Source organism: Argiope bruennichi, chromosome 6, assembly GCF_947563725.1.
Source record: "Argiope bruennichi chromosome 6, qqArgBrue1.1, whole genome shotgun sequence".
Lineage (NCBI taxonomy): Eukaryota > Metazoa > Arthropoda > Arachnida > Araneae > Araneidae > Argiope > Argiope bruennichi.
This window is the reverse complement of record NC_079156.1, coordinates 119,755,530-119,776,966: the sequence shown is the minus strand read 5'-3', so window position 1 is coordinate 119,776,966 and position 21,437 is coordinate 119,755,530. Positions and strand designations below refer to the sequence as shown.

General features: G+C 32.6%; 1 protein-coding gene across 1 annotated transcript; it reads left to right on the top strand.

Annotated features, from left to right (window-relative positions):
* Positions 1–4,490: 4,490 nt before the first annotated feature.
* On the top strand, positions 4,491–19,063 carry LOC129971949 (techylectin-like protein). The gene is made up of 7 exons (XM_056085928.1): positions 4,491–4,632; positions 4,877–5,026; positions 7,003–7,116; positions 9,956–10,113; positions 13,798–13,900; positions 14,283–14,447; positions 18,718–19,063. The coding sequence occupies exons 1-7, from the start codon at positions 4,491–4,493 to the stop codon at positions 18,942–18,944; spliced, it is 1,059 nt and encodes a 352-aa protein (XP_055941903.1). The 3' UTR covers positions 18,945–19,063.
* Positions 19,064–21,437: the final 2,374 nt, after the last annotated feature.

The following is a 21,437-nucleotide window of genomic DNA, read 5'->3' as shown; positions in this document are numbered from 1 at the left end:
TGTCGAATTCCACAAGAGAGTTGAGTATACGTGAATAAGTTTATTTATTTTTTTACGAAAAAGCATAACGATCGGGAAAGAAACAGTTTGAAAAAATATAAACCGAAACATTCCAAAATTATGTGTGTAATAGAAAATTCATTTAACGTAGACTCATATTTCAACCTGCAGGTTTCTTATAAAACTAAGGAATAGAGTAGAATCACTCCATGCGCAAACTACCCAGTACTTTTAGTATTAAGAATTTTTTAAGCAAACAATGTCAACGAGACATTTTACTCTTGCTTCTAAACTTAAGACAGTTACAATGGCATTTTAAGATATCTTACAACCAAAGAGGAAATTCCTCTTGTTTAGCCTGATTAGTCTGATGTGCCTAAATAAAAAGATATTTCAATTTTCCTCTACTTTCTTTTTCAATATTCCGGTTTTATTTTTGGGGAAGCAGTTTTGATTGCAGTTAAAATAAATAAGCGAGATGCATTTTTTGGTATTTACCCTGGGGGGGGGGCTGCATAATATGTGTGAATGCCTGTGTCAATTATACTCCAAAAATTTCAGATTTCACTACATTTTTAATTTTCTATTCCTCTTACAAGAAATCGTAAACAAGTCTAAAACGTATTGATGAAAATATTATTTTTACCAAGCATAGGGCCTTTTTGAATATATTTAATCAGTTATTATATTCGCATTCATTTGGCCTTATTTTAAAGACCAAGTTTCACTTTTAAAGTCTTCTAAACTAAGAATGAAGTGTTTTCAAAGGCGAAGGTCCCCTTTTTAAAGATAAGAAATCATTTCATCCGAACAAAGCAGAAGAAAAATTTCTGCACACACCAGAAAGGGTGATAACAATTTGGGAATTACGTGCGAAAGTGATATAAAAAGTGATAAATGTAAAATAAAATAAAAGTATTAAATTGTACCACTGTTTACGATTTATCCAGACTAAACACTTGACGATTAAGAACATGATATTTATACGTATAATAATGTTTATCTCAAAAATTCATTCACCCTTGCTGCTCTGAAAATGTAAGTAGCTGATTTCTATGTTTTGAAATATCTTCTGTGATCCGATGTAATTGACAACAGTCTGTCTTATAATTTTACTTTAAATATTTATTTCATTATTAATTAATAACATTATTTTTTGCGTTTATATTGAATTTAAAAAAAAATAAGCAAGATTCGAAGACCTCGTTGAATGTTTCTTAGCATTATACTGTTTTAAACTTTATTCTGCTGCCAATGTATATTTTAATTCATAGCAGAATAAAGCGAAAAAATTAATTAATATCGCCGCAATGGGTTTCAGTAAAAATCCAAAAACTAAAATAATAAAAGCCGAAAAGTATTTTTGATTAATATGCTTAAAACATTTCAAAGCATTTATCGAAACAATCAGAAGATTTGCAATAGAAACACTATTCCTATCTCTGAAAAGTTTTATTTCTACTTCTTTTTGTGAATTTTTAAGTGGTGTAAATTGCCTTTACATAATAATATGTTCCGGAATTACTTTGGATTTTAAAAAAAGAAATTCGCGAACTTTTGATTGATAATCCAATGAAAATTCATACAGTTTTTCTGAAATAAATGTACAGGTTTCCAGTGAGCATTTATTAATAGAAAAATAATTGCATGTCAAACTAAATACTTCTAGATCTAACACTCTACTGTGAATGGCGTTTTGAATGATTTTTTCACCATGCTGATAGTTTCAAGCACACCGCAATTTTTAGGAAATGAGCCAACATGTAAGCATCATCATGTTAAAAAAAAAATTATATGGTGACACCGAAATATAGAGTTGACAATTTTGATGTACCTAAAAACTGTTTCTATTTACAGCTTAAGTGCAAATAAGTAACCCTTTTTTTCTTCCCAACTGCCATTCCGATGGTACATTTCGTCTGTTGTTACCTCTACTACTAGTTACCTAAAACTGAGTAGTACCTAGGCACTAAATCTTTACACACATTTAATTCAAGTCACCTAACGTAAAGCATTTAGATTGATTTCCGTTAGAACTGCCGTTTCACAAAACAGTTAATTTCAAATTCCAGGAATTAGGTCGCTGCAATCAATTTTTTAGAATAAAGCTATAACTACCTTGACAAAAGGAAATGTTTCGAATTTGATGACGGTAAAAGATTTTTGCTGTGTAAGAATTCTAGTAGATCATCTGAATTTCATTTTTGCGTGAATATGACGCCAACCTGAAAAAGTATACACATCTGGGAATTATTCTACTAATTTCTGCTTTACATCCAAGTAAAGCATTCATGTCATATTTTGATGGATTCACTTATTTGTAAAGATTATAAGTCATTAATTTTATGCAATAATATTTTTTATTAAAAAAACTGGTAAATTGAACTAGCCCCACTATTAACAAATGAAAAGTGAATTTGAATAAGATAATTTTTTCTTCTGTATGAATTAAAAGCTTCCATTTCATACTATATTCTATCATTCCTCTAATAATTTTTTTGAATTCAGTTTTGTACTTGCTAGTAGAAGAAGGAAAGATCTGGTTTTGAGTGTTTCCAGCCGGAACTTGTTCAAAAAATTAGAAGTTAACATTTCTACATTTATTTCATATTTTTATCTATGTATGTAGTTGTTTCTACTTACTTCTGTAAGCCTTGTGCTGTACTTTGTGGTGCACAAGGATTGACTTATTATTATTAATAATAATAATAAAAAAACACCATAAAACATTTTCGTTAGAATTGCTGGTGTACAAAGCAGTTAGTTTCAATTTCCAGGAATGAGGTCGCTGCAATCACTTTTGTGAATAATAACGCCTTGACAAGCGAAGATGTTTCGTTGAAATCTTGCAGAAATTATTCCGATAACTTGAATTGATAAATATATATAAAACCCGTTTTGTAGATGCCGGCAGGAATGTCCCGTTCTCAATCCAAATGGTCATAGAGCATATGAACTTCATCTTAATCTGAACTTGTGATCTGACTTGCTAATCTGACTTCAACTTGTCAAAGTTTCCTGTCTTAGGTAAATACAATTTAAAAAGTACCGCTTCAGCACTTCAAATATAAATATTGCTTTATATCGTTGACGAAAGCTTCCACAATATATCATAGATTTGTATTTGGGAATTCGATACACCAGTGATGGGATTTTAGACGGAATGCAGGATCTCAACGGATCACAATCTCCGATGCTAAATCTTTAATTAATTAAAAACTTGTTACTATTGATTTAATTTTATGATCGTAAATATTAACAGCTATTTACTTATTAGAGATGTGCTTTCTAGCACATCTCTAATAATAAGTATATTCTGATAAATGTTTATAACAATTTATCATGACATACTCATACAAACAATCATTCATTCATACTCGCTCATTCATTCATACTCGCTTTCGTACAAGAGCATAAAAAATATTTATTTACCCGTGTATAACATCTGGTATGTTTGGCTCAGCTGGTCACATTCAGATGGTTGTCATCTTGTCATGCCTCATTTCAGCCACATCCCTTTTGCTTTTCTCACAAATCCTGAAAAGGGCTGGTCCTCAATTAAGGGGGGAGAACGTGTTCCAACCCGTCGTTTCCTTACCAATGCTTCCCGTTAATGATCCATGGAAGGCGCTTGCTGCATAGCTATTCAAATAAGCGGTAAGGATGCGAGGTCTAATTTTCTTTTTTGGGTTCATGGGATCGTAGGTCGGTATTGCTTTGATCGTCGGTTTTGAGTGACTGTCTATTTTATTGAAGAAATTAGTTTGTTTTTGAAAAAATTCTGTTGTGGATGGAGAGGTTCAGAACTTTTTGAATATATTTATGTCTGATAAACCATAGGGAGTCTGTTATTTGCCTTGCAACTACACTTTGCAGTTTTCCAGCTTATTGATTCATGTTTTGGTGGCTGCACTGGGAGTGCCTAGCTCATGATGGGTCTAAATATTGCCTTGTAGAAGCTTGTTTTTGAGAGAGAGTTTTCCTTTCCTACCTATGAGAGAATATAATTTTGCTTTCATGGTCAAAAATTTGCTACTTACGTGTGAGATGTATTCCTTATAAATTTGTTTATTTTTTGTCAGGTAATACTCCTAAGTACTTTGTATTATTGCTCTATTTAATTGGTTTTCTATATAATTTTGGGAGTTGCGAAATGGTTTTTCTTCTGGTGAAATACACTGCTTGACATTTATCAGCGTTAATTTTTATTTTCCACATGATTAACCACCTGCCCAGTTGGTTCAGGTATTCGTTTAGTTGTTCAATTAACATTTTGGATGCACAGGTGCTCATGACAGAAGTATAGCCGTCAAATAGACGTAATTGGGTCTGTCAATTCCTGCATCTGTGAATGTCATTAGCGTAAACATTGAACAGAATTGATCTAACCATGCACTACTCCGGCATCGATTAAGTTTTCCGAAGAGAGATTACTCCCCACTCGTACGGTAAAGTACCTTCCTCGTAGGTATGTAACAATGAGCTTAATTATGTTACCAGGAACCCGCACCACGATGAATTTGTATATCAGGCCGTCTGTCCAGACCCTATCAAATGCCTTGGCTATATCTAGGCAGACTGCTCAGGTGTCCCAGTTATTATCCAGTTCTCTGATGGTCTCCGTGATACTCAGTAGTTGAACAACAGACCAGTTTTTCCTGAAATCAAACTGGTAGGGGATCATGTGCCTATCTGTTGCTTTCTCCAGCTTTGTGAGAATAACTGCTTCGTCTCCCTTGCTTAATGAAGATAATAGGCTAGTTGATCTGTAACTAACAGGATCTTGTGCATTTTCACCTGATTTATGAATAGATTTGTATATATACATATATATATATATAAATACAATTTTATAGTTCTTTTTTTAATTATTTAGGCAAAACTGGTGCGTGCCTTCTTTTATTTTTATCAGGAGGCGATGGATCGAATAAAACTGATATCTGTGGAAAAAAGGAAAAATCTCGCATTTTATTGGATATGGCCGAAGATTTAGTCTCTAAAGCGAAGCTTCACTTCCCCACATGTTGTAAGTATACCTGTATCAAATTTTTGTCAGAAAAAAAGTATTTAAGGGAAAATAATATATGTTTTTTTCATTTATTTAAATAATATTTTACGTATATTTGCATGCTTCAAATGTGCTGTCGCATATCAAATAAAATCTATAACTAGAAATCAGCATTTGTCAGGTAGTTATAAATTTTATCGAAAGTTCGATTATGTAGGATGTATGTACTAATCTAGTTGTAATATATGTGGGCCATAGATGGCGCCCCGAGCACGTACGCATAAATTTAGAATTCAGAGATATACTGAGATTGGATGCGTTGAATTTCAATGAAGGACGCTTTAAACACTTAATAGAGTTAATAAAACAATATTAAAGACAAAAGCATTTCATGCTAATCCTAATGGTGAAGCAGTGAGTTGCAAGAGAATTATGTAGATATATGCGATGAGAATTTACGATATGAAGGATAAAATGAATTGCAATAAGTAATGACAGATCAGTAAGGTGATTAAGTGAGGGACTTCATTTAATATTAGCTTTCAGATAGGAAAATTGGATTTAATCTTTGATAATAGGGTTTGCTATTGTATAGTTGATTGGAGAATATTTTGAATATTATTTGGAAATTGGAGAATATTTAAGAGCTTTTATATGATCTTTCATTTTCAATATATCCAAATCTTTAAGGAGTGCATTATTTCGGAAGAAACATAGTGCATTAGAGATGATTATGAGTAATTTATTTTACATAATTTGGCTTTTTGTTAAGATATGTTTCTGTGATAAGACCGCAGGCCGAAAAAGTATAGGTGGAGATAATACGCAGCTTTTGTTTGAAGAGAAGAATTTTGTTATTTGTCTAAAGCAGTGATTTTGGGCAAATTAATGGAATCATTGGGTGCACTTTTATCCAGAATTTATCGGTAAAAGCAGCACAGTCCAAAACAATCAGGTAAAACAATAAGAGAGCTTACTTTATAGTCAAGAATCCGAAGAGAGAACTCACAATACTTCATTCTTGTGAGCGCATATCTATTTTCACACCTTTCTTGTCAGGGTTCGGAAGCTTCTTGAGAGATCCAGTATCTTGGCATGAGTTACGTGATTTTCGCTTTTGTCTCCAAGTTTGTCGCCAATTGCATCGCCGGGGCCATTGATCTGGCATCCATTAACATATCTGTAATGGAAGCAATATTACAAATTCATAACAATATCTTGTTCTAATAGGAGGTTTAAAAGTGTTTTGCTTACTCTGACCTTTCAATGGATCGATTTCTGTTCTTCGAGTGAATAAAAAAAAGCTTGTAAACTATTTTGTACAAGACAGCTAACGAAAGTAGGCTGATATAACCAATGATTCATATTCTTCTCAGTTAAGTTTAGTTCCTTGTGGCAGCCTCGCCTTTTAAGAATATTGAATGAAATATAGACGTTTCTTACGATTCAGGCCATTTCAAATGACAACCATTTTAATTCCTGTCTGTTATATAAACCTTTCTGAAATATTGCAATAAATCTATTTATGAGATTTGCAGTTTTTGAAAACATGTGATATGTAATAAAAAATAAATCTTAATAGCAATCACATTTCTTCAACTATCAAGTAGTACTGTTGAATTACCTAAAAACTGAAAATTTAGAAAAACTTGAAAACTGGCAGACATTTTTCTTACATTTTAGTACAATAACAAATTCACATGAGAATAAAAATGCATTTAAAAAATAAACAAACACCGTAATATTGTGCTATAAAGATTATCGCATTCAGAACCAAGTTGTTATAGGATGGTAATTTGAATGTAGTACTGAAGAATTTTTTTGTACTTTCATCTGATGAACTAAATCTTGGATCATTTTACTATTCTTAAAATCTGTTTAAAGAATTTTTATCTATTAGGGCTACGAAATACATTGATAATATCTGCTATGATTTACGCTTCTTTTTAAATTTTCAAAATTGAATAGCTTAAATGGAATTCATTTTGTTACAGTTGACAGCAGTAGGACTTCAAATCAGTCTGATTGTGAAAAGAAAATTAAATCGTTGACTTATTTAGAATTCACTAAGAAGCTCATTGAAGAGGCAAAGGAAAATTTGCCAACATGTAAGTTTAAAAAATTCCTTCTTGTAAAGTACATTTTTCCGTTATTATATTTAATAGACAAAATAGAAAGATTTAATTTATCTAGAGTTATTAAAATAACCGAATATGTTGAAAAGCTCATTTTCAGGTAAAATTCACAATTGTTTATTTTTGATTTATTGTATTGTATTATATTATATGCCTTTGTAAACGGTATTTACAATTTGTAATTGTAATAAAGCCCATATATCCATAGGCTTGTATATCCAGTAATACAAAAACAATGGACTAAAAAGATTAAATATATAGTTCTATTTCGAGATTGTAAACTCTTGACAATTTTGGATAGATTCTATAGGTCTGTAGATCTTCGGTAATTTTATGAGGCAATGAAACTAAATTAAAGATTTCAACAATGTAATTAAAGTCTTCGATTTATGTCGAATTTGGAGTCGATCAGGCAAAGAGAAGAGGCTCAAAATTTACACAAATTCTCATTCAATATACTGCTAAGCTAAATGTAAAACACATCATATTGTTGAGAGAGTTTTATTCTATTTTCTTTTATATTTAGAGTTTATATTTTTTAAAGAAACTAATTTCAATTTTTTTAAATGCTTGACTTGAAGATATATAGGTGTAATATCAAGGCTTTTGAAATATTTTTAATACCTTGAAGAAATTAAATTTTTGTGATCATATGCCTACTTTCAAACAGAATTTTTATTTATTTATTTATTTTACCGCTCTGAATTTTTATTTGCTCTAATCAATCATAAAAAAGAGCCATACTGATATTATTTTAAATCGCAAAGCATCGGACGTGCATAAAATTCGAATTAATGTTTTACAAATTGTGTTTAAATGAAAGTAAGCATTTCGACTTCCTAAAATATTAAAGAAAAATGTTAAATATAAAGTTACCAAAAGAATAGTGTTACAAACTACAATGTCAAAGGTGTCGGTGGCGCTGTATGTAGTGACTTTCAATTGTACGTTTGTTTCAAGAATCTCACAATTTTATTTGCACAACGACTTCTGTAAACACCTCGCTCAATAAACACGTGCATGCAAGAACTCTCAAGTATTCTTTTAAAGACGAGTAACATGAAATGCATAACAATGGACTGAATCCTCAGTGATTTACATTGTGAAATTGAAAGTACCGATGACGAATTTCAATGTGAATACGATTGTTTTGAAAATATCTAAGCAAATAATTTGTATTAATGATTTCATTCCAGTGAAATGACGAATGGCACAATCAGAAAATGCTTCAGCAAAAAAGATTATGAGATGTATTTTGACAAATTCGAAAAACATCCTGCAGAATGGTTTATTCACGGTTTTCAAATTAAAATCCCAGATATGGATGGAATAGACATTTTTACAGATGGTTCAAAAGATGAAAATAAAGTAGGAGCTGCAATAGTAGTATACTACTATGGAAAAGAGATCGATAAAAGTCTTGTGAAATTATCGAACCATGCCACAAGTTTCCAGGCAGAAGTGCAAGCTTTAAAGATGGCCATTGAATATTGTGAAAGGGTGGAGAACGGACAGAAGTGCTCAATTTTTTCAGATTCTCTCTCAGTCCTACAAGCCATACAATCTTCTCACAATTGTAATAAGGAAATATGGACGATAAAAGAAAAGATAAAAAGTGTAAAAACTAACAAGTGGATAGAGTTGAATTGGGGTAAGGCTCATATTGGGATATATGGTAATGAAAAGGCGGATCAATATGCAAAGTTGGCGGCACAGAAAGAGGGTGTTGATATGGTTGTCCCCAAATCAAATGGTGTCTTAAAAGGGGAATTAAGAGAAGAAATAAAGCTGCAATGGTTTGACAGATGGTATATGTCCAAAAACGGAAGAGTAACTTTCGATTTTATTCCTAATCCAGAAATAAAAATAAGAAGATACCATCCACTGATAATTCAAATTATATCAGGACATGGGAGATTTCCTACATATTTCCAAAGATTTGGAAGAATGCAGGACAATAAATGCATTTGTGGAGGAATCGGTACTGTTTACCACTATTTAAAGGAATGTATTGAAATCTCGGAGTTAAGAAAAAATCTGAAAATTATAAATAATGACTTAAGTACAGTACTGATGGTACCAGGTAATCTTAAAACTCTGAAGGACATGATGTCAAAAATTGTCAGTTTTTTACCAACTATTTGAGAGTTTGTAGATAAGGAAGAAGGACAATAATTGACCACTTTGTGGCCAATTACCTCGAGGAGAATGTCAGTTTGACAAATCTGTCAATGCAAGGATGGACAATACTCAAGATAGCAGTCGGCCACAACAAATCCTGTCGATACTGCTACGTTCAGTGGTGGCGGGGTGGTCGGCTGTACGCAAGAAGAAGAAGAAGGCACAATCAGAAATTTCCAGTAACAATGAAACGAGAAAATGAAAAAGTGTAAAAAAAATTCACTAATAACACATATTTATAGACTTAATACGACAATAAATAGGTTTATTAATTTAAATTGAAAATACAGTCATAATCTTCACTCTAAAATACTTTATGATGTGAAGTGGTTATTTGTCATCCACAAGTGACTGTGTTTAAGCAAGTTTTAGAAACTACATATTTTAGATGAATTTTCTACTTTATAGCACGAATATAATACAAATGACATTGAACTAAATGCACAAATCCACCCGAAACATTCTTATTCTCAAAAGAAGAATTCTAAAATTTCGAGAGCTTTCTAACTTATACTTTGTATCTGAAAATGTCATTGAGATAAATCTTTATTTTGTAAGCAAACAAGTAAAGAATTTTTTGAATAAATGGTGATCTAAAATTTGCATCATCTTCAATTAATTTTATTTACAGGTACCAACTGCGGAGAAAGACCACGTGATTGCTCTGAAGTTCTGGCAAATGGGTACAATCGCAGTGGCGTATATACTATTTATCCCATCAGTCGATACACAGTGGCGAAATCGGTGAATGTGTGCTGTGATATAAACACTGATAACGGAGGATGGACGGTCAGTTAGATCATCTTCACTCTACCAATCCTAATTTCTCAAACAAAAAATAATCAAATATGTAAATAGTAGTAAATTAAAGTAACATCAACCAAAATATGATGATAATTAATTTTCCCTGAAGATAAAAAATAAAAATAAAATAAGAATTGTTTTTCCAATTTTAATATACAAATAACATTGTTTTTGTAAAAGAATTATTTTTATATTTATCATTCTTGCTTCCTCTTTAAAATTCCTTGGGAACCTATTAAGTATTGTTACGAATCTGTGAGGCGGCTTCCCAGCATAGTCGGTTCCATAGGAGGTCCCAGAACTTGGCGACAAACTTGGAGACCATTTGGCGACTTGGCGACAAATTTGGCGAATTTGGCGCCAAAATAGATTATACCCGAAACATTGAGAATTTTCCCGATCCGTCCAGTAGGAACCGAGTTACGCCTCGAACGTTCCTGATTGGTTGAGAGGCTTCTAGCCCCGCCTCCTGAGACCTATAAAAGGAGCCGCAGCTGCCGGGGAGTCGACGGTCAGATAAACTTGACCATTTTGTAAACATCTTCGAATCGCAAATTATTAATGCAAAAAATCTAGCCTCCATCCCCATTATAAATAGTCAAAATTTTACTGACCCTAAAATTAGAGACCTAATCAGGGACAGGAACTTTGCCAGGAAAAATTTTCAAAAAACCAGAGACCCAGTCTTTAAGAGACTAATGAACCAAATTAATAAGGAAATTGAAAAACTTAACAATAAAATCCAAAGCCATGAATTTATACACAAATTAATTAGTGTTAACACAGAAGACGGATCAATCTGGAAACTTGTCAAAACTTTTAAAAGTAAAAAACAAAAAATTCCGGCCCTTAAAGGCCCTGCTAGTATTGCAATAACTGATAAAGAAAAAGCAAACTGCCTGGCGGCTAGCCTTGAGAAACAATTTCAACTTAATGAATTGAGCAATTTCTCCACAGAACATAATGTAAATAATACAGTCAAAGGCTTTCTCGACTCATTGCCACAAAAATTTATTGATATTCCCCCTCCCTCAACTGATGAATTAAAGGATCATATTAAAAAACTTAATATCAAAAAAGCCCCTGGCCTTGACAGTATTAACAACAAAATGTTAAAAACACTTCCGGACAATTACCTAAAATTTTTAATTAATATAATTCATATCATTCTCAAATTAGGTTATTTTCCCATGTCATGGAAAACAGCTGCAGTTATCTTTTATTAAAACCAGGAAAAGACCCAACTGATACCTGCAGTTATAGATCCATATCCCTACTCTCCTCTGTCAGCAAAATTGCTGAACAGATAATTCTCAATAGATTAAATAATTACCTAGAAGAACAAAATATACTAACACCTGAACAATTTGGATTTCGCCGTAACCTATCTACAACCCACCAATTAATTAGAGCAGTAGAATTCATTGAGGAAGGTTTTGAAAATAAACAAAAAACTGCAGCGGTTTTCCTTGACATTCAGAAAGCTTTTGACAGAGTTTGGCAAGATGGTCTTATATACAAGCTAATTAATTACAACATACCCCCACACCTTATCAAAATTATAATTTCTTACCTCAGTTACAGATCCTTTAAAATCAAGATAAACAATGAATTTTCGGAAGTAAAACCTATTCTTGCAGGTGTACCTCAAGGATCTAAACTAGGGCCAATTTTATTTTCCTTGTTTATTAATGATATCCCCAATCAATTTAACACTATGTTGTGCATGTACGCTGATGACACTGCAATACTAGCTAGAAACAAAAATCAAAATTTCATTACCATAGCTTTAAACCGACATATTAAATCTCTTGAGGACTGGTTCGTCGAATGGAAAATTGAAATACGAGTAAATGCTAGTAAAACTGAAGCTATAGTTTTTAATAAAAATAAATGTAAAAAGAATTTCTCCCCAGTTAAAATTAAAAATCAAACTGTCCCGTGGTCTAAGGAATGCAAATATTTAGGTGTTATTCTAGATAGTAAATTAACTTGGAAACCCCACTTTATTTACACAGCTAAAAAGTTTCGAGACCTAACTCGTAAATTTTATCCCTTAATTTCTCGAAACTCCAAAATGAGTAGACAAAATAAAATGCTTATTTACTCTGCCTACTTGCGTCCAGTATTAACTTATGCCTGCCCTGTGTGGGGATATGCTGCCAAGACTAATCTTAGACTTATTGAACGCCAGCAAAATAACTTAATTAGAAATTTCTGCAATATGAAATACTACATGCCCAATACAAATATGTACTTATGCCTAGACTATCCCCCTCTTAAAAAATTCATTAAAAATCTAGCCACTAACTTCTTTAAAAACATGGATAAGAATGAAAATGAAGCAATAGCTAAAATCCCTAAATATAAACCATCTACAAACTCTAGAAGACCCCGTAATATACTACTTTAATTTATCTCGGCCCCTTAGTTTTTCTTCCTAACTTTTATTTTTTCAAACTCAAATTAAACAGTATCTCAATAGCCAATTCTAGCTCACAAGCAGTAAAAACTTACTAAGCCCAACGGCAGCGTACCCCCCCCCCAACCACCCTCACCCTAATATCAGACAATCACAATGAGTCCTGACACTCGTCATCTCCAAATTTCGTCGAAGACGGCCACGGCAAAGTATAGACAGCAAAGCACTGTGAAGTCTCTCCTTACCGGGGATAAGCCCCTGCCGGGGCTAGGCGCCCCTTCAACCCAACCATCAAGGGGAGTCGACGGTGAATTGAGTAGTCGTGGACCAGTGGAGTCGAAGAGTAGTCGGAATCGACGATAAAGAACTGGCCTTCCAGAGAAAGGCGGAGCAGCGACGGAGTGAAGCTAGTACTGAACTAAGCTGTGTTCTACTGTCTGCAGTAGAGTCTGTTGAATGCTGCTGTGTATGCTGTTGTATGCTGCACGCCTCGGCTGAAGATAATCGTCTTTTGTGCTGTATATAGTTGTCGTCTTTGTACTGTCCTGTGTGTCTTCGTGTAAATAAACGTCATTGATTTATTTTCTACTGTCGCCTGCTGATTGAGCGTTCTCCACACCATATCACTCCCACTATCCAAACGAACCCGGAAATTTCGTAACAGTATTATTTATGGCAAATTGAAAGGATGTGTTGTATTTCCATAAATATATTTCCGAATTAACTAAAGGGAAATAGATCTTAACATTATAAAGCCTCTTAAATGCTTTCAAAACAGTATTTATTCATTTAACCTTTCAGTAAGCTCACGTATGTGAGAGATACTCAAGAGGAGAATTTTTTTTATAACTTTGTACCATACAGTGTTATGAAAATATGACATATGCAATTATTGCAACGATTTTCGTAGAAGTGTTAGTCAACATTTGGGTTTTCATTGTTAAATTGCTTTTCATTGAAAAGAAAAGTTCATTTATGTTTTATGAGAAATGTTTATTATTACGAATTGATTTTTTTTTTCTTCAACTATCGCTATTTAAAGATATTTTATAAGAAATAAACTCTCAACACACTCAATAAAAACTAATTTGGAATACGTTTTAAAATCTGGCTTTTAAGAGTTCACTCGAATCTGATGAGGAATTTTTACAAACAACATTTTTTTAATATTTTTTACTAATTATTAAAGATGTTATGATAATCTAAACATCATTATTGATAGTGGATGATGGTTTTGTTAACTCTAGGTGATCCAAAGAAGAGGAAAATTTCCACCGCAGCAAGATTTCTATCAGAACTGGCAAAAGTACAAAACCGGTTTTGGAAACATTACTGGAGAATTCTGGTTAGGTATGTAAATGGATCGTAGGCCTGATGAATATTTTGACGGAACACCTGAACTCCATGGTCCTTCATCTCCGAGACTTGTTAGTTAATTTTATTTATACTTAGTTAAAAATGCTTTGAGCCAGAATATTTTTGGGGATTTCTATTTTCTATTTCTGTAAAGGAATTATTGTGTTAAGAGAAAAAAAAATTAAAAGATAAAAATAAAATAAAATAATAAACAAGAAAAAAAGACGGTCCAGGACATTCTTCCTTGGAGATTAACAACAAAAAGGGGAAATGAAAAGGGGACAGTACGCAAATGGATCTGTACATTTTCCGCGACTGCAATCAATTATTTCTTGGAAAGAACATTTTGACCAATCCTTGCATTTTTCTTTTCCAGGAAACGATTACATCTATGCCCTCACCAATCAGGGACCATGTGAAATTCGCTTTGATCTAGAAGATGCCGAAGGAAACCGTCGATTCGCAGTCTACAAAAATTTTCGGATAGAAGACGAGAGTTCTGATTACATGTTGCATGTTAGTGGTTACAGCGGAAATGCAGGTAGGTAATTAAATATTGAAGGACACAGAAGGATTGTTATCTTCTTTTATACTCAAAACTACTATTTAAACATACTTAACACGAACTGTCACCTTAATATGAATAGAACTATATTCTTGGACGCATGAGCTCTCTGAAACTTCACAAAAATTTGGATCTTGTTTTAAAAAGAGTTTACAATCATTCAAATGAAAAAAGAAATGTTTTAAATCGCATCTTGCATAATAATCAATATGTTTGAAAAATCCTCTGTAATCGAATAATCTTTTTATTTGTTGTTGTTGATTTTTTTCATCCAATAGTACAATCCATTATCATTTTCCTGTAAATTATAATGGTGACAAAAGTACTCCTTTGAATATTCCGATATATTTCCAAGATATACGTAAAAAGCGATCGAGAAAAGTCAAAATAATTCTCTAATTGTGGAACTACATCCATGTGAACTGGTTCAAAAATTTAAGCAAGAACTTTTTTTAAGTTAATCCATTTTTTCAACAAATTTTTTAGACAGATAACATCTTTAAGCAATGCAGAAATTCGATCGTAATTCTGATCCTAAAAGAAATAAAATTAAATTTAAGATTAACTCATATAGACCCATCACACTTACTTATACTTATTCAAAGAATGCTGAAAGGATTATGGTGCATCACATAACACTATATAATTGCCAATAAAAAAAAAAGCCCACTCTTATAAATATGGTTATAAAAACCCACCAAGATAATAAACTTGCAATGTACTTTTCTTTAATAGAAAATCATCAACTACAAAAAAAGTTTTTTTAAAAATCAATTTCATTATCAAAATCGCATCAGACTCAAGGATTCACATTGATGAAATCTAATGACATTGTTTTGAAGGGTCTTTAATTGGGTGTCACGGGGAATGTTTCTAAATATTGACATCAGTTTTTACAAAACAACTTTAAATAAAACCTTAACTTTACAAATTCATTGATGAACTAGTCTTTTGTTCTTTTAAGCAGTATCTTCAGTTTTTAAAATGTTTTTTATATTCTTTTATTGTGACTTGGTTACTAGAGAATAACAGCATTTGACATTATATATCCAAACAAAACTTTAACCTTCAACTTCAACTGCCACTATATTATGTAACTAAAAAACTCATTACTTCGAATGGGGGGGAGGGAATAGATACAAGGTTGATGGGAAAAAAAAACATTTGATGAAAATTTTCCTAGTTAATAGACGACAAATGTATAATAATATTCAGATTATTCCAAAATTCAAGAACTTTAAGATGTTGCAGTCCAGATAAGCAGAAATTTCCATACATTGTGCCAATTTTGCGCATTAGTTACTCAAGCAATGAAGCTCTAGAGACCATTTTTCAATTTTAAAAGTCTTATAAGATGGTCGTCATGGCCACCCAATCTGAAGCACGTCCTGGGCTTTCCCTTTTTCTTTATAATCATGAAGAGTTACACTGCATTGATAGCCCTGTCGATTCTAAAGAGAATTTTGTTCTCAAGATTTATTTCATAGAAGAAATGCCTGGCATGTTTGCCACTATGCGTGTCTTTATAGTGAAGGGGATAAGTTTGCATCACGGCAGTTGATCGCACATGTTAGCAATTTCTGAAAGTTGTTGCGTATATTTATCGATTTCTTTTCATTGCCCTTTTTTTTACTTTTATTTATTTATTTTCGTTTAAACATATATTAACTGTTGCGTTATTTGCACTTTGACTATGTATTGTATGAGAATTTGTGCTTATGTAGTTGCATTTATCACTTCTTAAAGTATCTAGCAACTTCTGAAAAACACTTGAATAAATTATTTGATGATAAAAAAAGTGAATAAAGCGTGATTATCCGTCATTGAGCCTGTCAACCCTTCGCAGGGAAACCAACTGATTGAATTTTTTCGTAACAATAGAAACGATTTAATTACAATCAAGTTTTTGTACTCCTATTAGGTAAAGATAATTTATGACAGCTCCAAAATGTTAAACGCCATTCTAAATTGTAAAAATATCGTACAAACTATCATACTGTTACAAAATTTTTCTTCTACAACAAATACCGCTAATCAATTGTAATAGCGCAGCACATTTAATTACTATAGTTCAGCAGCTTGCTTGCTGTCTAATCCTCCAGTTTCTTTACCCGTCGGCGACTCCGACCACTCTCACACACACAACTTCCGCCGATACACACACTTCTTCCTCGTAGCTTCTGAGTGCCCGTCTTTTATAGTTCCGGGAGGCGGGGCTAGAGTCTTCAGACCAATCAGGGCGTGCCTGGCTGTATCTCGGGTCTTAGTGGATGGATCGTGAAAGTTCTCGAACTTTCCAGTAGTATCCATTTAGTCGCCAAACTCGCCAAATTCGTCGCCAAGTCGCCAAATGGTCGCCAAGCTCACAGGTCATTGACGCACAGGGCAGATCTTACAAAGGGTCTTTCTTACGGGGATACTAGCCGTGATGGGAAGCAAATTACAAGTTTGTAACAATACTATTAGGGATTAGAACTAACTACCTATGAAGAAAATGCCCCCAGAAATTGTAGTGATATCATACAATATTTTGTGCTTATAAAGATAAGCATAGATTATTCCAGTTAGCATATGAGCATAGTTTATTCTTGATTGCTTATCAGGTAATTTCTGAAATTATTAACTCACTGTAATCCAATTACAGTGAAAGTAATATACAGTATATGTATATAGTACAGTATAAGTAGTAAATATAGTAGAGATCGTAGCGTAGTTGTTAACTGGATTATATGCTATTCACCACAGTACGCTCCCTCCAGTGAGTCGGAGGTGAGACGCCGGGTCACCGTTGTGGTGATGTTCATGTAGAGTGTTGTATAAAGCATTTCATCGCTATTAGAAAAATAAACTCTTTATTTCACTAACAACTATCGGAACATCACTGCTTAGCGCACGTATACATAGAACGGGGATTCCCCGGGCGAAGTATTAACATAGATTGTATTAGGGAAAGTAGATAGGCAGCGCTTTAGAATGACATGAATGAAAGATGGTGCTACGATCACTACATGATTTCATATCAAATTGGTAACCTCGGACGATGAACCTTCAACAGCTGGTCGTGGCGCCATCTACCCGCAACCAAAGTCGCCGGACTCACTTGGCGCAGCAATCAAAGTCGCCAGACTCACCTGGCGCAGCAGCATCGGTAGCCACATACTCTCGCTACTCAACTAGGTAGGCCCATTAAAATAACAGCTACTAACAATACATCACCACTCAACATCCATATCGTTCGTCTCACTTCCGACTCACTGGAGGGAGAGTACTGTGGTGAATAGCATATAATCCAGTTAACGACTACGCTACGATCACTAGACTGAAGTTGAGATTAGTATAACGAAGAATTAAATTGATTCAATTTTTTACTCATTCTTTATGTAAATATAACAATACAAATTATGTAAATTTTGTAAATGTATAGTTATATATTATTAGTTATGTAAATGTAAAAATAAAATTATGTATTATTAACTATGCAAACGTAAAATGAAATTATGTAATGTAATTTAATGTATAAAATTTATTATGTTTCAAATTCTGAAAAATTGTATTTTTCTAACGACAATTTAATACTTTAATATTTTAAGAGCTTAACAATTAGTTCATTTGTTGAATTTAATTAAATATTGATTCCTTTTGAGAAGCTCGCTCCATTTGGTAGTAAATTTGAAAAAAAAAATCTTATTTGATTTCTTATAATTAATTGATGGTAATTTTTAATACTAATTTCAGGAATTATTAAATATACCACATTAGCATAAAATATTATAAAATATCATCACAATGTCATATATTATGATAAATGCCACACGAAATTGTGAACTCATCGTAAAAATATTATTGCGCGTTCTATGCTAATATGATATAATAAGAGCTAAAAATAATAGGGACAGAAATTATTTTTTTCTTTATAAAATATGCTTATGCTAGTCAACCAAATAGTTCAATCAAGCATGTCCAAAAATATGAAATTAAAGCAAAGCAGCAAAAGCATAAGGCACTGAACACAACTTTAAATAAATAAATGAACAACATTACAATATTTTGCTTTAGAAAGGAAATTCCTTAATTTTCATGAATAATTAAATAAGTATTATTAGTATGAATGAAATTCCATTTCTCCTCAAATATTATTTATATCGTCTTCTTAGGCCATTACACTTCCTTTTTATTTTCATATTTTTGTTGAAAAATATTTTTACCCATTATAAAAGAGTGCTGTCGAAATTTTTTCTATTTATAGGCGATGGATTCAAACATCATGACGGTAAAAAGTTTTCCACTAAAGACAGAGGAAATACAGGATTTGCCCGAGTCATGCACGGGGATTTTCGGCATATGGATTGGGCTTACGTGTACTTGAATGGAGTTTACCAACCTAGAAAGCACGAACCTAAGAATATTCATTGGTGGGAATGGCTTAAAAATGAAGGTTTAGCATTTACAGAAATGAAAGTGAGATTACGTTGAAAGGCTACGACATAGGTTCATATTAGTCCATTTTCAGTTCGATATGAACTAAATTCTTCGAATGAAGATTCATAATTGCAAAATAACTGTTATGACATTTTTCATTTGAATATAAGATGAGACCATTTTGTTCTTTGTAACTTTTTCCTTATAAATTGATTGCAGATAAAAGTTATCTATATAAATCATCATATTGAAGAAATAAGGATTTTTCATGAAACTTTAAGAATTTCTGAATTTCAAGTTCTGCATTAGCATTTATATATCAAAATAATGTCCTGTTAATAATGCAAATATTAAACGTATCAATATACGCCTGAATAGAAATAAATCTTGTAGTTTATTTAAAAAATGCTTGCTGTCAATTATTTTATTAAGACTTGAAATGAATGTACGGTTTCTCGCCAAGTACATCTCAATCTTACCAATCGCTCAAAACTAGACAAAAGACAGACATCTTCAATAGCTACCAGAAATGACAATAAACGACTTTTAGCGTTGCAACAAAGCATTGTCGTGATTTCCAGAAAGCACATCCTGTTGCCCTATATTACACAAATTGTGCGATATTATATTATATCAATTAATATTCAACAATATTATACAATATTGCGGATATTGTTCCATATCATACAATCTTGTACAATGTCTGTGTGCTACTAGGGTTACACTTGATGCGAAATTATTTGAAAATAATTCAACTTTTCGACCGTCCATTGATCTTAAATCTAGCAAATTTTATACATTTGGATTGGCTTTTCTATCTCAAAATAAGAAAATTATCAATTTTAATGTTTAATAGCTCTAGCCCTTGACGGTTGATAAAACAAATCAAATAGATATTGTAAATAAAAATATAGCAGCAACAAAAGTACTAAGTATATAAACAACACAGCAAAATGAACGATAAGCATATCAAATTAACATCTTTTAACTAACATGACCAAACACTGAAAAAAAAAAACTATAAAATTCTGTTGTCAATAATCGCTGTGCTAATGTAGATTTGAAACAGTAACATAAAAAAATAATAAAAATTTAAAAATACTTTCCTTTAATAATGCATTTCATTGGAAATTAAACAGTTACAAATTTTAATCACTTATACAAATTTAACTTTCGATGAGCATTCCCAGATTTTTTTTTGTTTATATTCCCTTTAGCTTATTATTGCATGCAGTCTTATATTCAGTCCTTCGAATTATGTGGTTTCATTTCGATTTTTAGATAATTTTTAAAACTTTTTTCTACCATTTAGTGCATAAGTAAAATAGAGATATAAAAAAAAAATAGTTTTTTGTGGCATTCGTGGAATAGTATTTGCGAAAATGTGATTCTAGTAAATGTTCTGGTTTTCACAATAAACATTTATTGAAGACACAAACGGGACAGTACAGAAACACACACAATGAGATTATAGAAGAAAGTTGTAGCTCTAGGAAAGTAACAGCTAAAGTGGATCATATAATTTAGACGGATTCGCAAACCAGCATTCCTTTCACAATTTAAAATATATTGATCAATATAAATCGATGACCTTCGGGGCCCAGCTATATCGTTCTCAACGGAGCTCACCTCACTCCCTCACTGTTATCCCTTTTTTGATCTCCCCCAACCCCCCAACTAACCAGTGATAGCAGCGCCATATCTTAGAAGGGGGGGGGGAAAGGGATCAGAACATTACAGACAACTCCTGATTTTACTATTTTGTCTTCAGGATGCATGATAATTCCCATAGTTTCCCCTAAAACAGCGTTTCTCAACCTTTCAGTATTCGTGGCCCAGTTTTCAATCATAATTTTCATCTCGCCCTCCCCCCTGCTTACAATAAAAAGTATACAGCAATAATGTATATTGAGTATTTTGTATTCTGTTCTGAAATTATTTTTAACTAACTGCCAAAAAAAGAGTAAAAGCGAGCCAATATTGGCGAGAAACCACATCTGGCATTTTGCAAAGCGGGCAGTGAACAGATGAAGCGAATGAAAGCGGGGAAAATTTAAATATTATATTTCAAATGAAGGGAGATAACGTTAAAAGAATATGAAAGTAAAAAAATTCGTTAATGAAAGTTAACCTAGACGGGGTGAGCTAAATTTAGAAACTGGGAATACATTTTTTCGAATAATAAAAGAAATAAAACAGAAGCATGACTAAGCAAAAGAAAAAAAAAGTAATATTTGTGGAAGAGAATCCACACAACCGATGCCGTCTCGAGCATACGCATATGTTTTCTCATAGGAAGAAGAAAAATGTTAGATAACGCAAGTTTCAATTCCAGCCAGTCTCATTCGAGTCAATCCTTCTATCGCTATCGAATATATCGTGAATGTGTATGTTATATATGTTTTCGTGTTAATTACAATTCACCATATTAAATATTTACGGCAGCAGATTTATGTAGACTCGTGGATAAATTTTTAAGCTGAAGTAAGCGAGCATTAGACGATAGTCAAGCATCAACAAGTACACAGAGAAGCGTGGTTCCGAAAA

Excerpts from the sequence above, each read along its gene's own strand:
- LOC129971949 (XM_056085928.1), top strand. The coding sequence starts at position 4,491 with ATGTTACCAGGAACCCGCACCACGATGAATTTGTATATCAGGCCGTCT. Across the intron at positions 10,114-13,797 it reads CTGATAACGGAGGATGGACG|GTGATCCAAAGAAGAGGAAA; the intron begins GTCAGTTAGATC and ends TGTTAACTCTAG. Across the intron at positions 14,448-18,717 it reads TGGTTACAGCGGAAATGCAG|GCGATGGATTCAAACATCAT; the intron begins GTAGGTAATTAA and ends TTCTATTTATAG.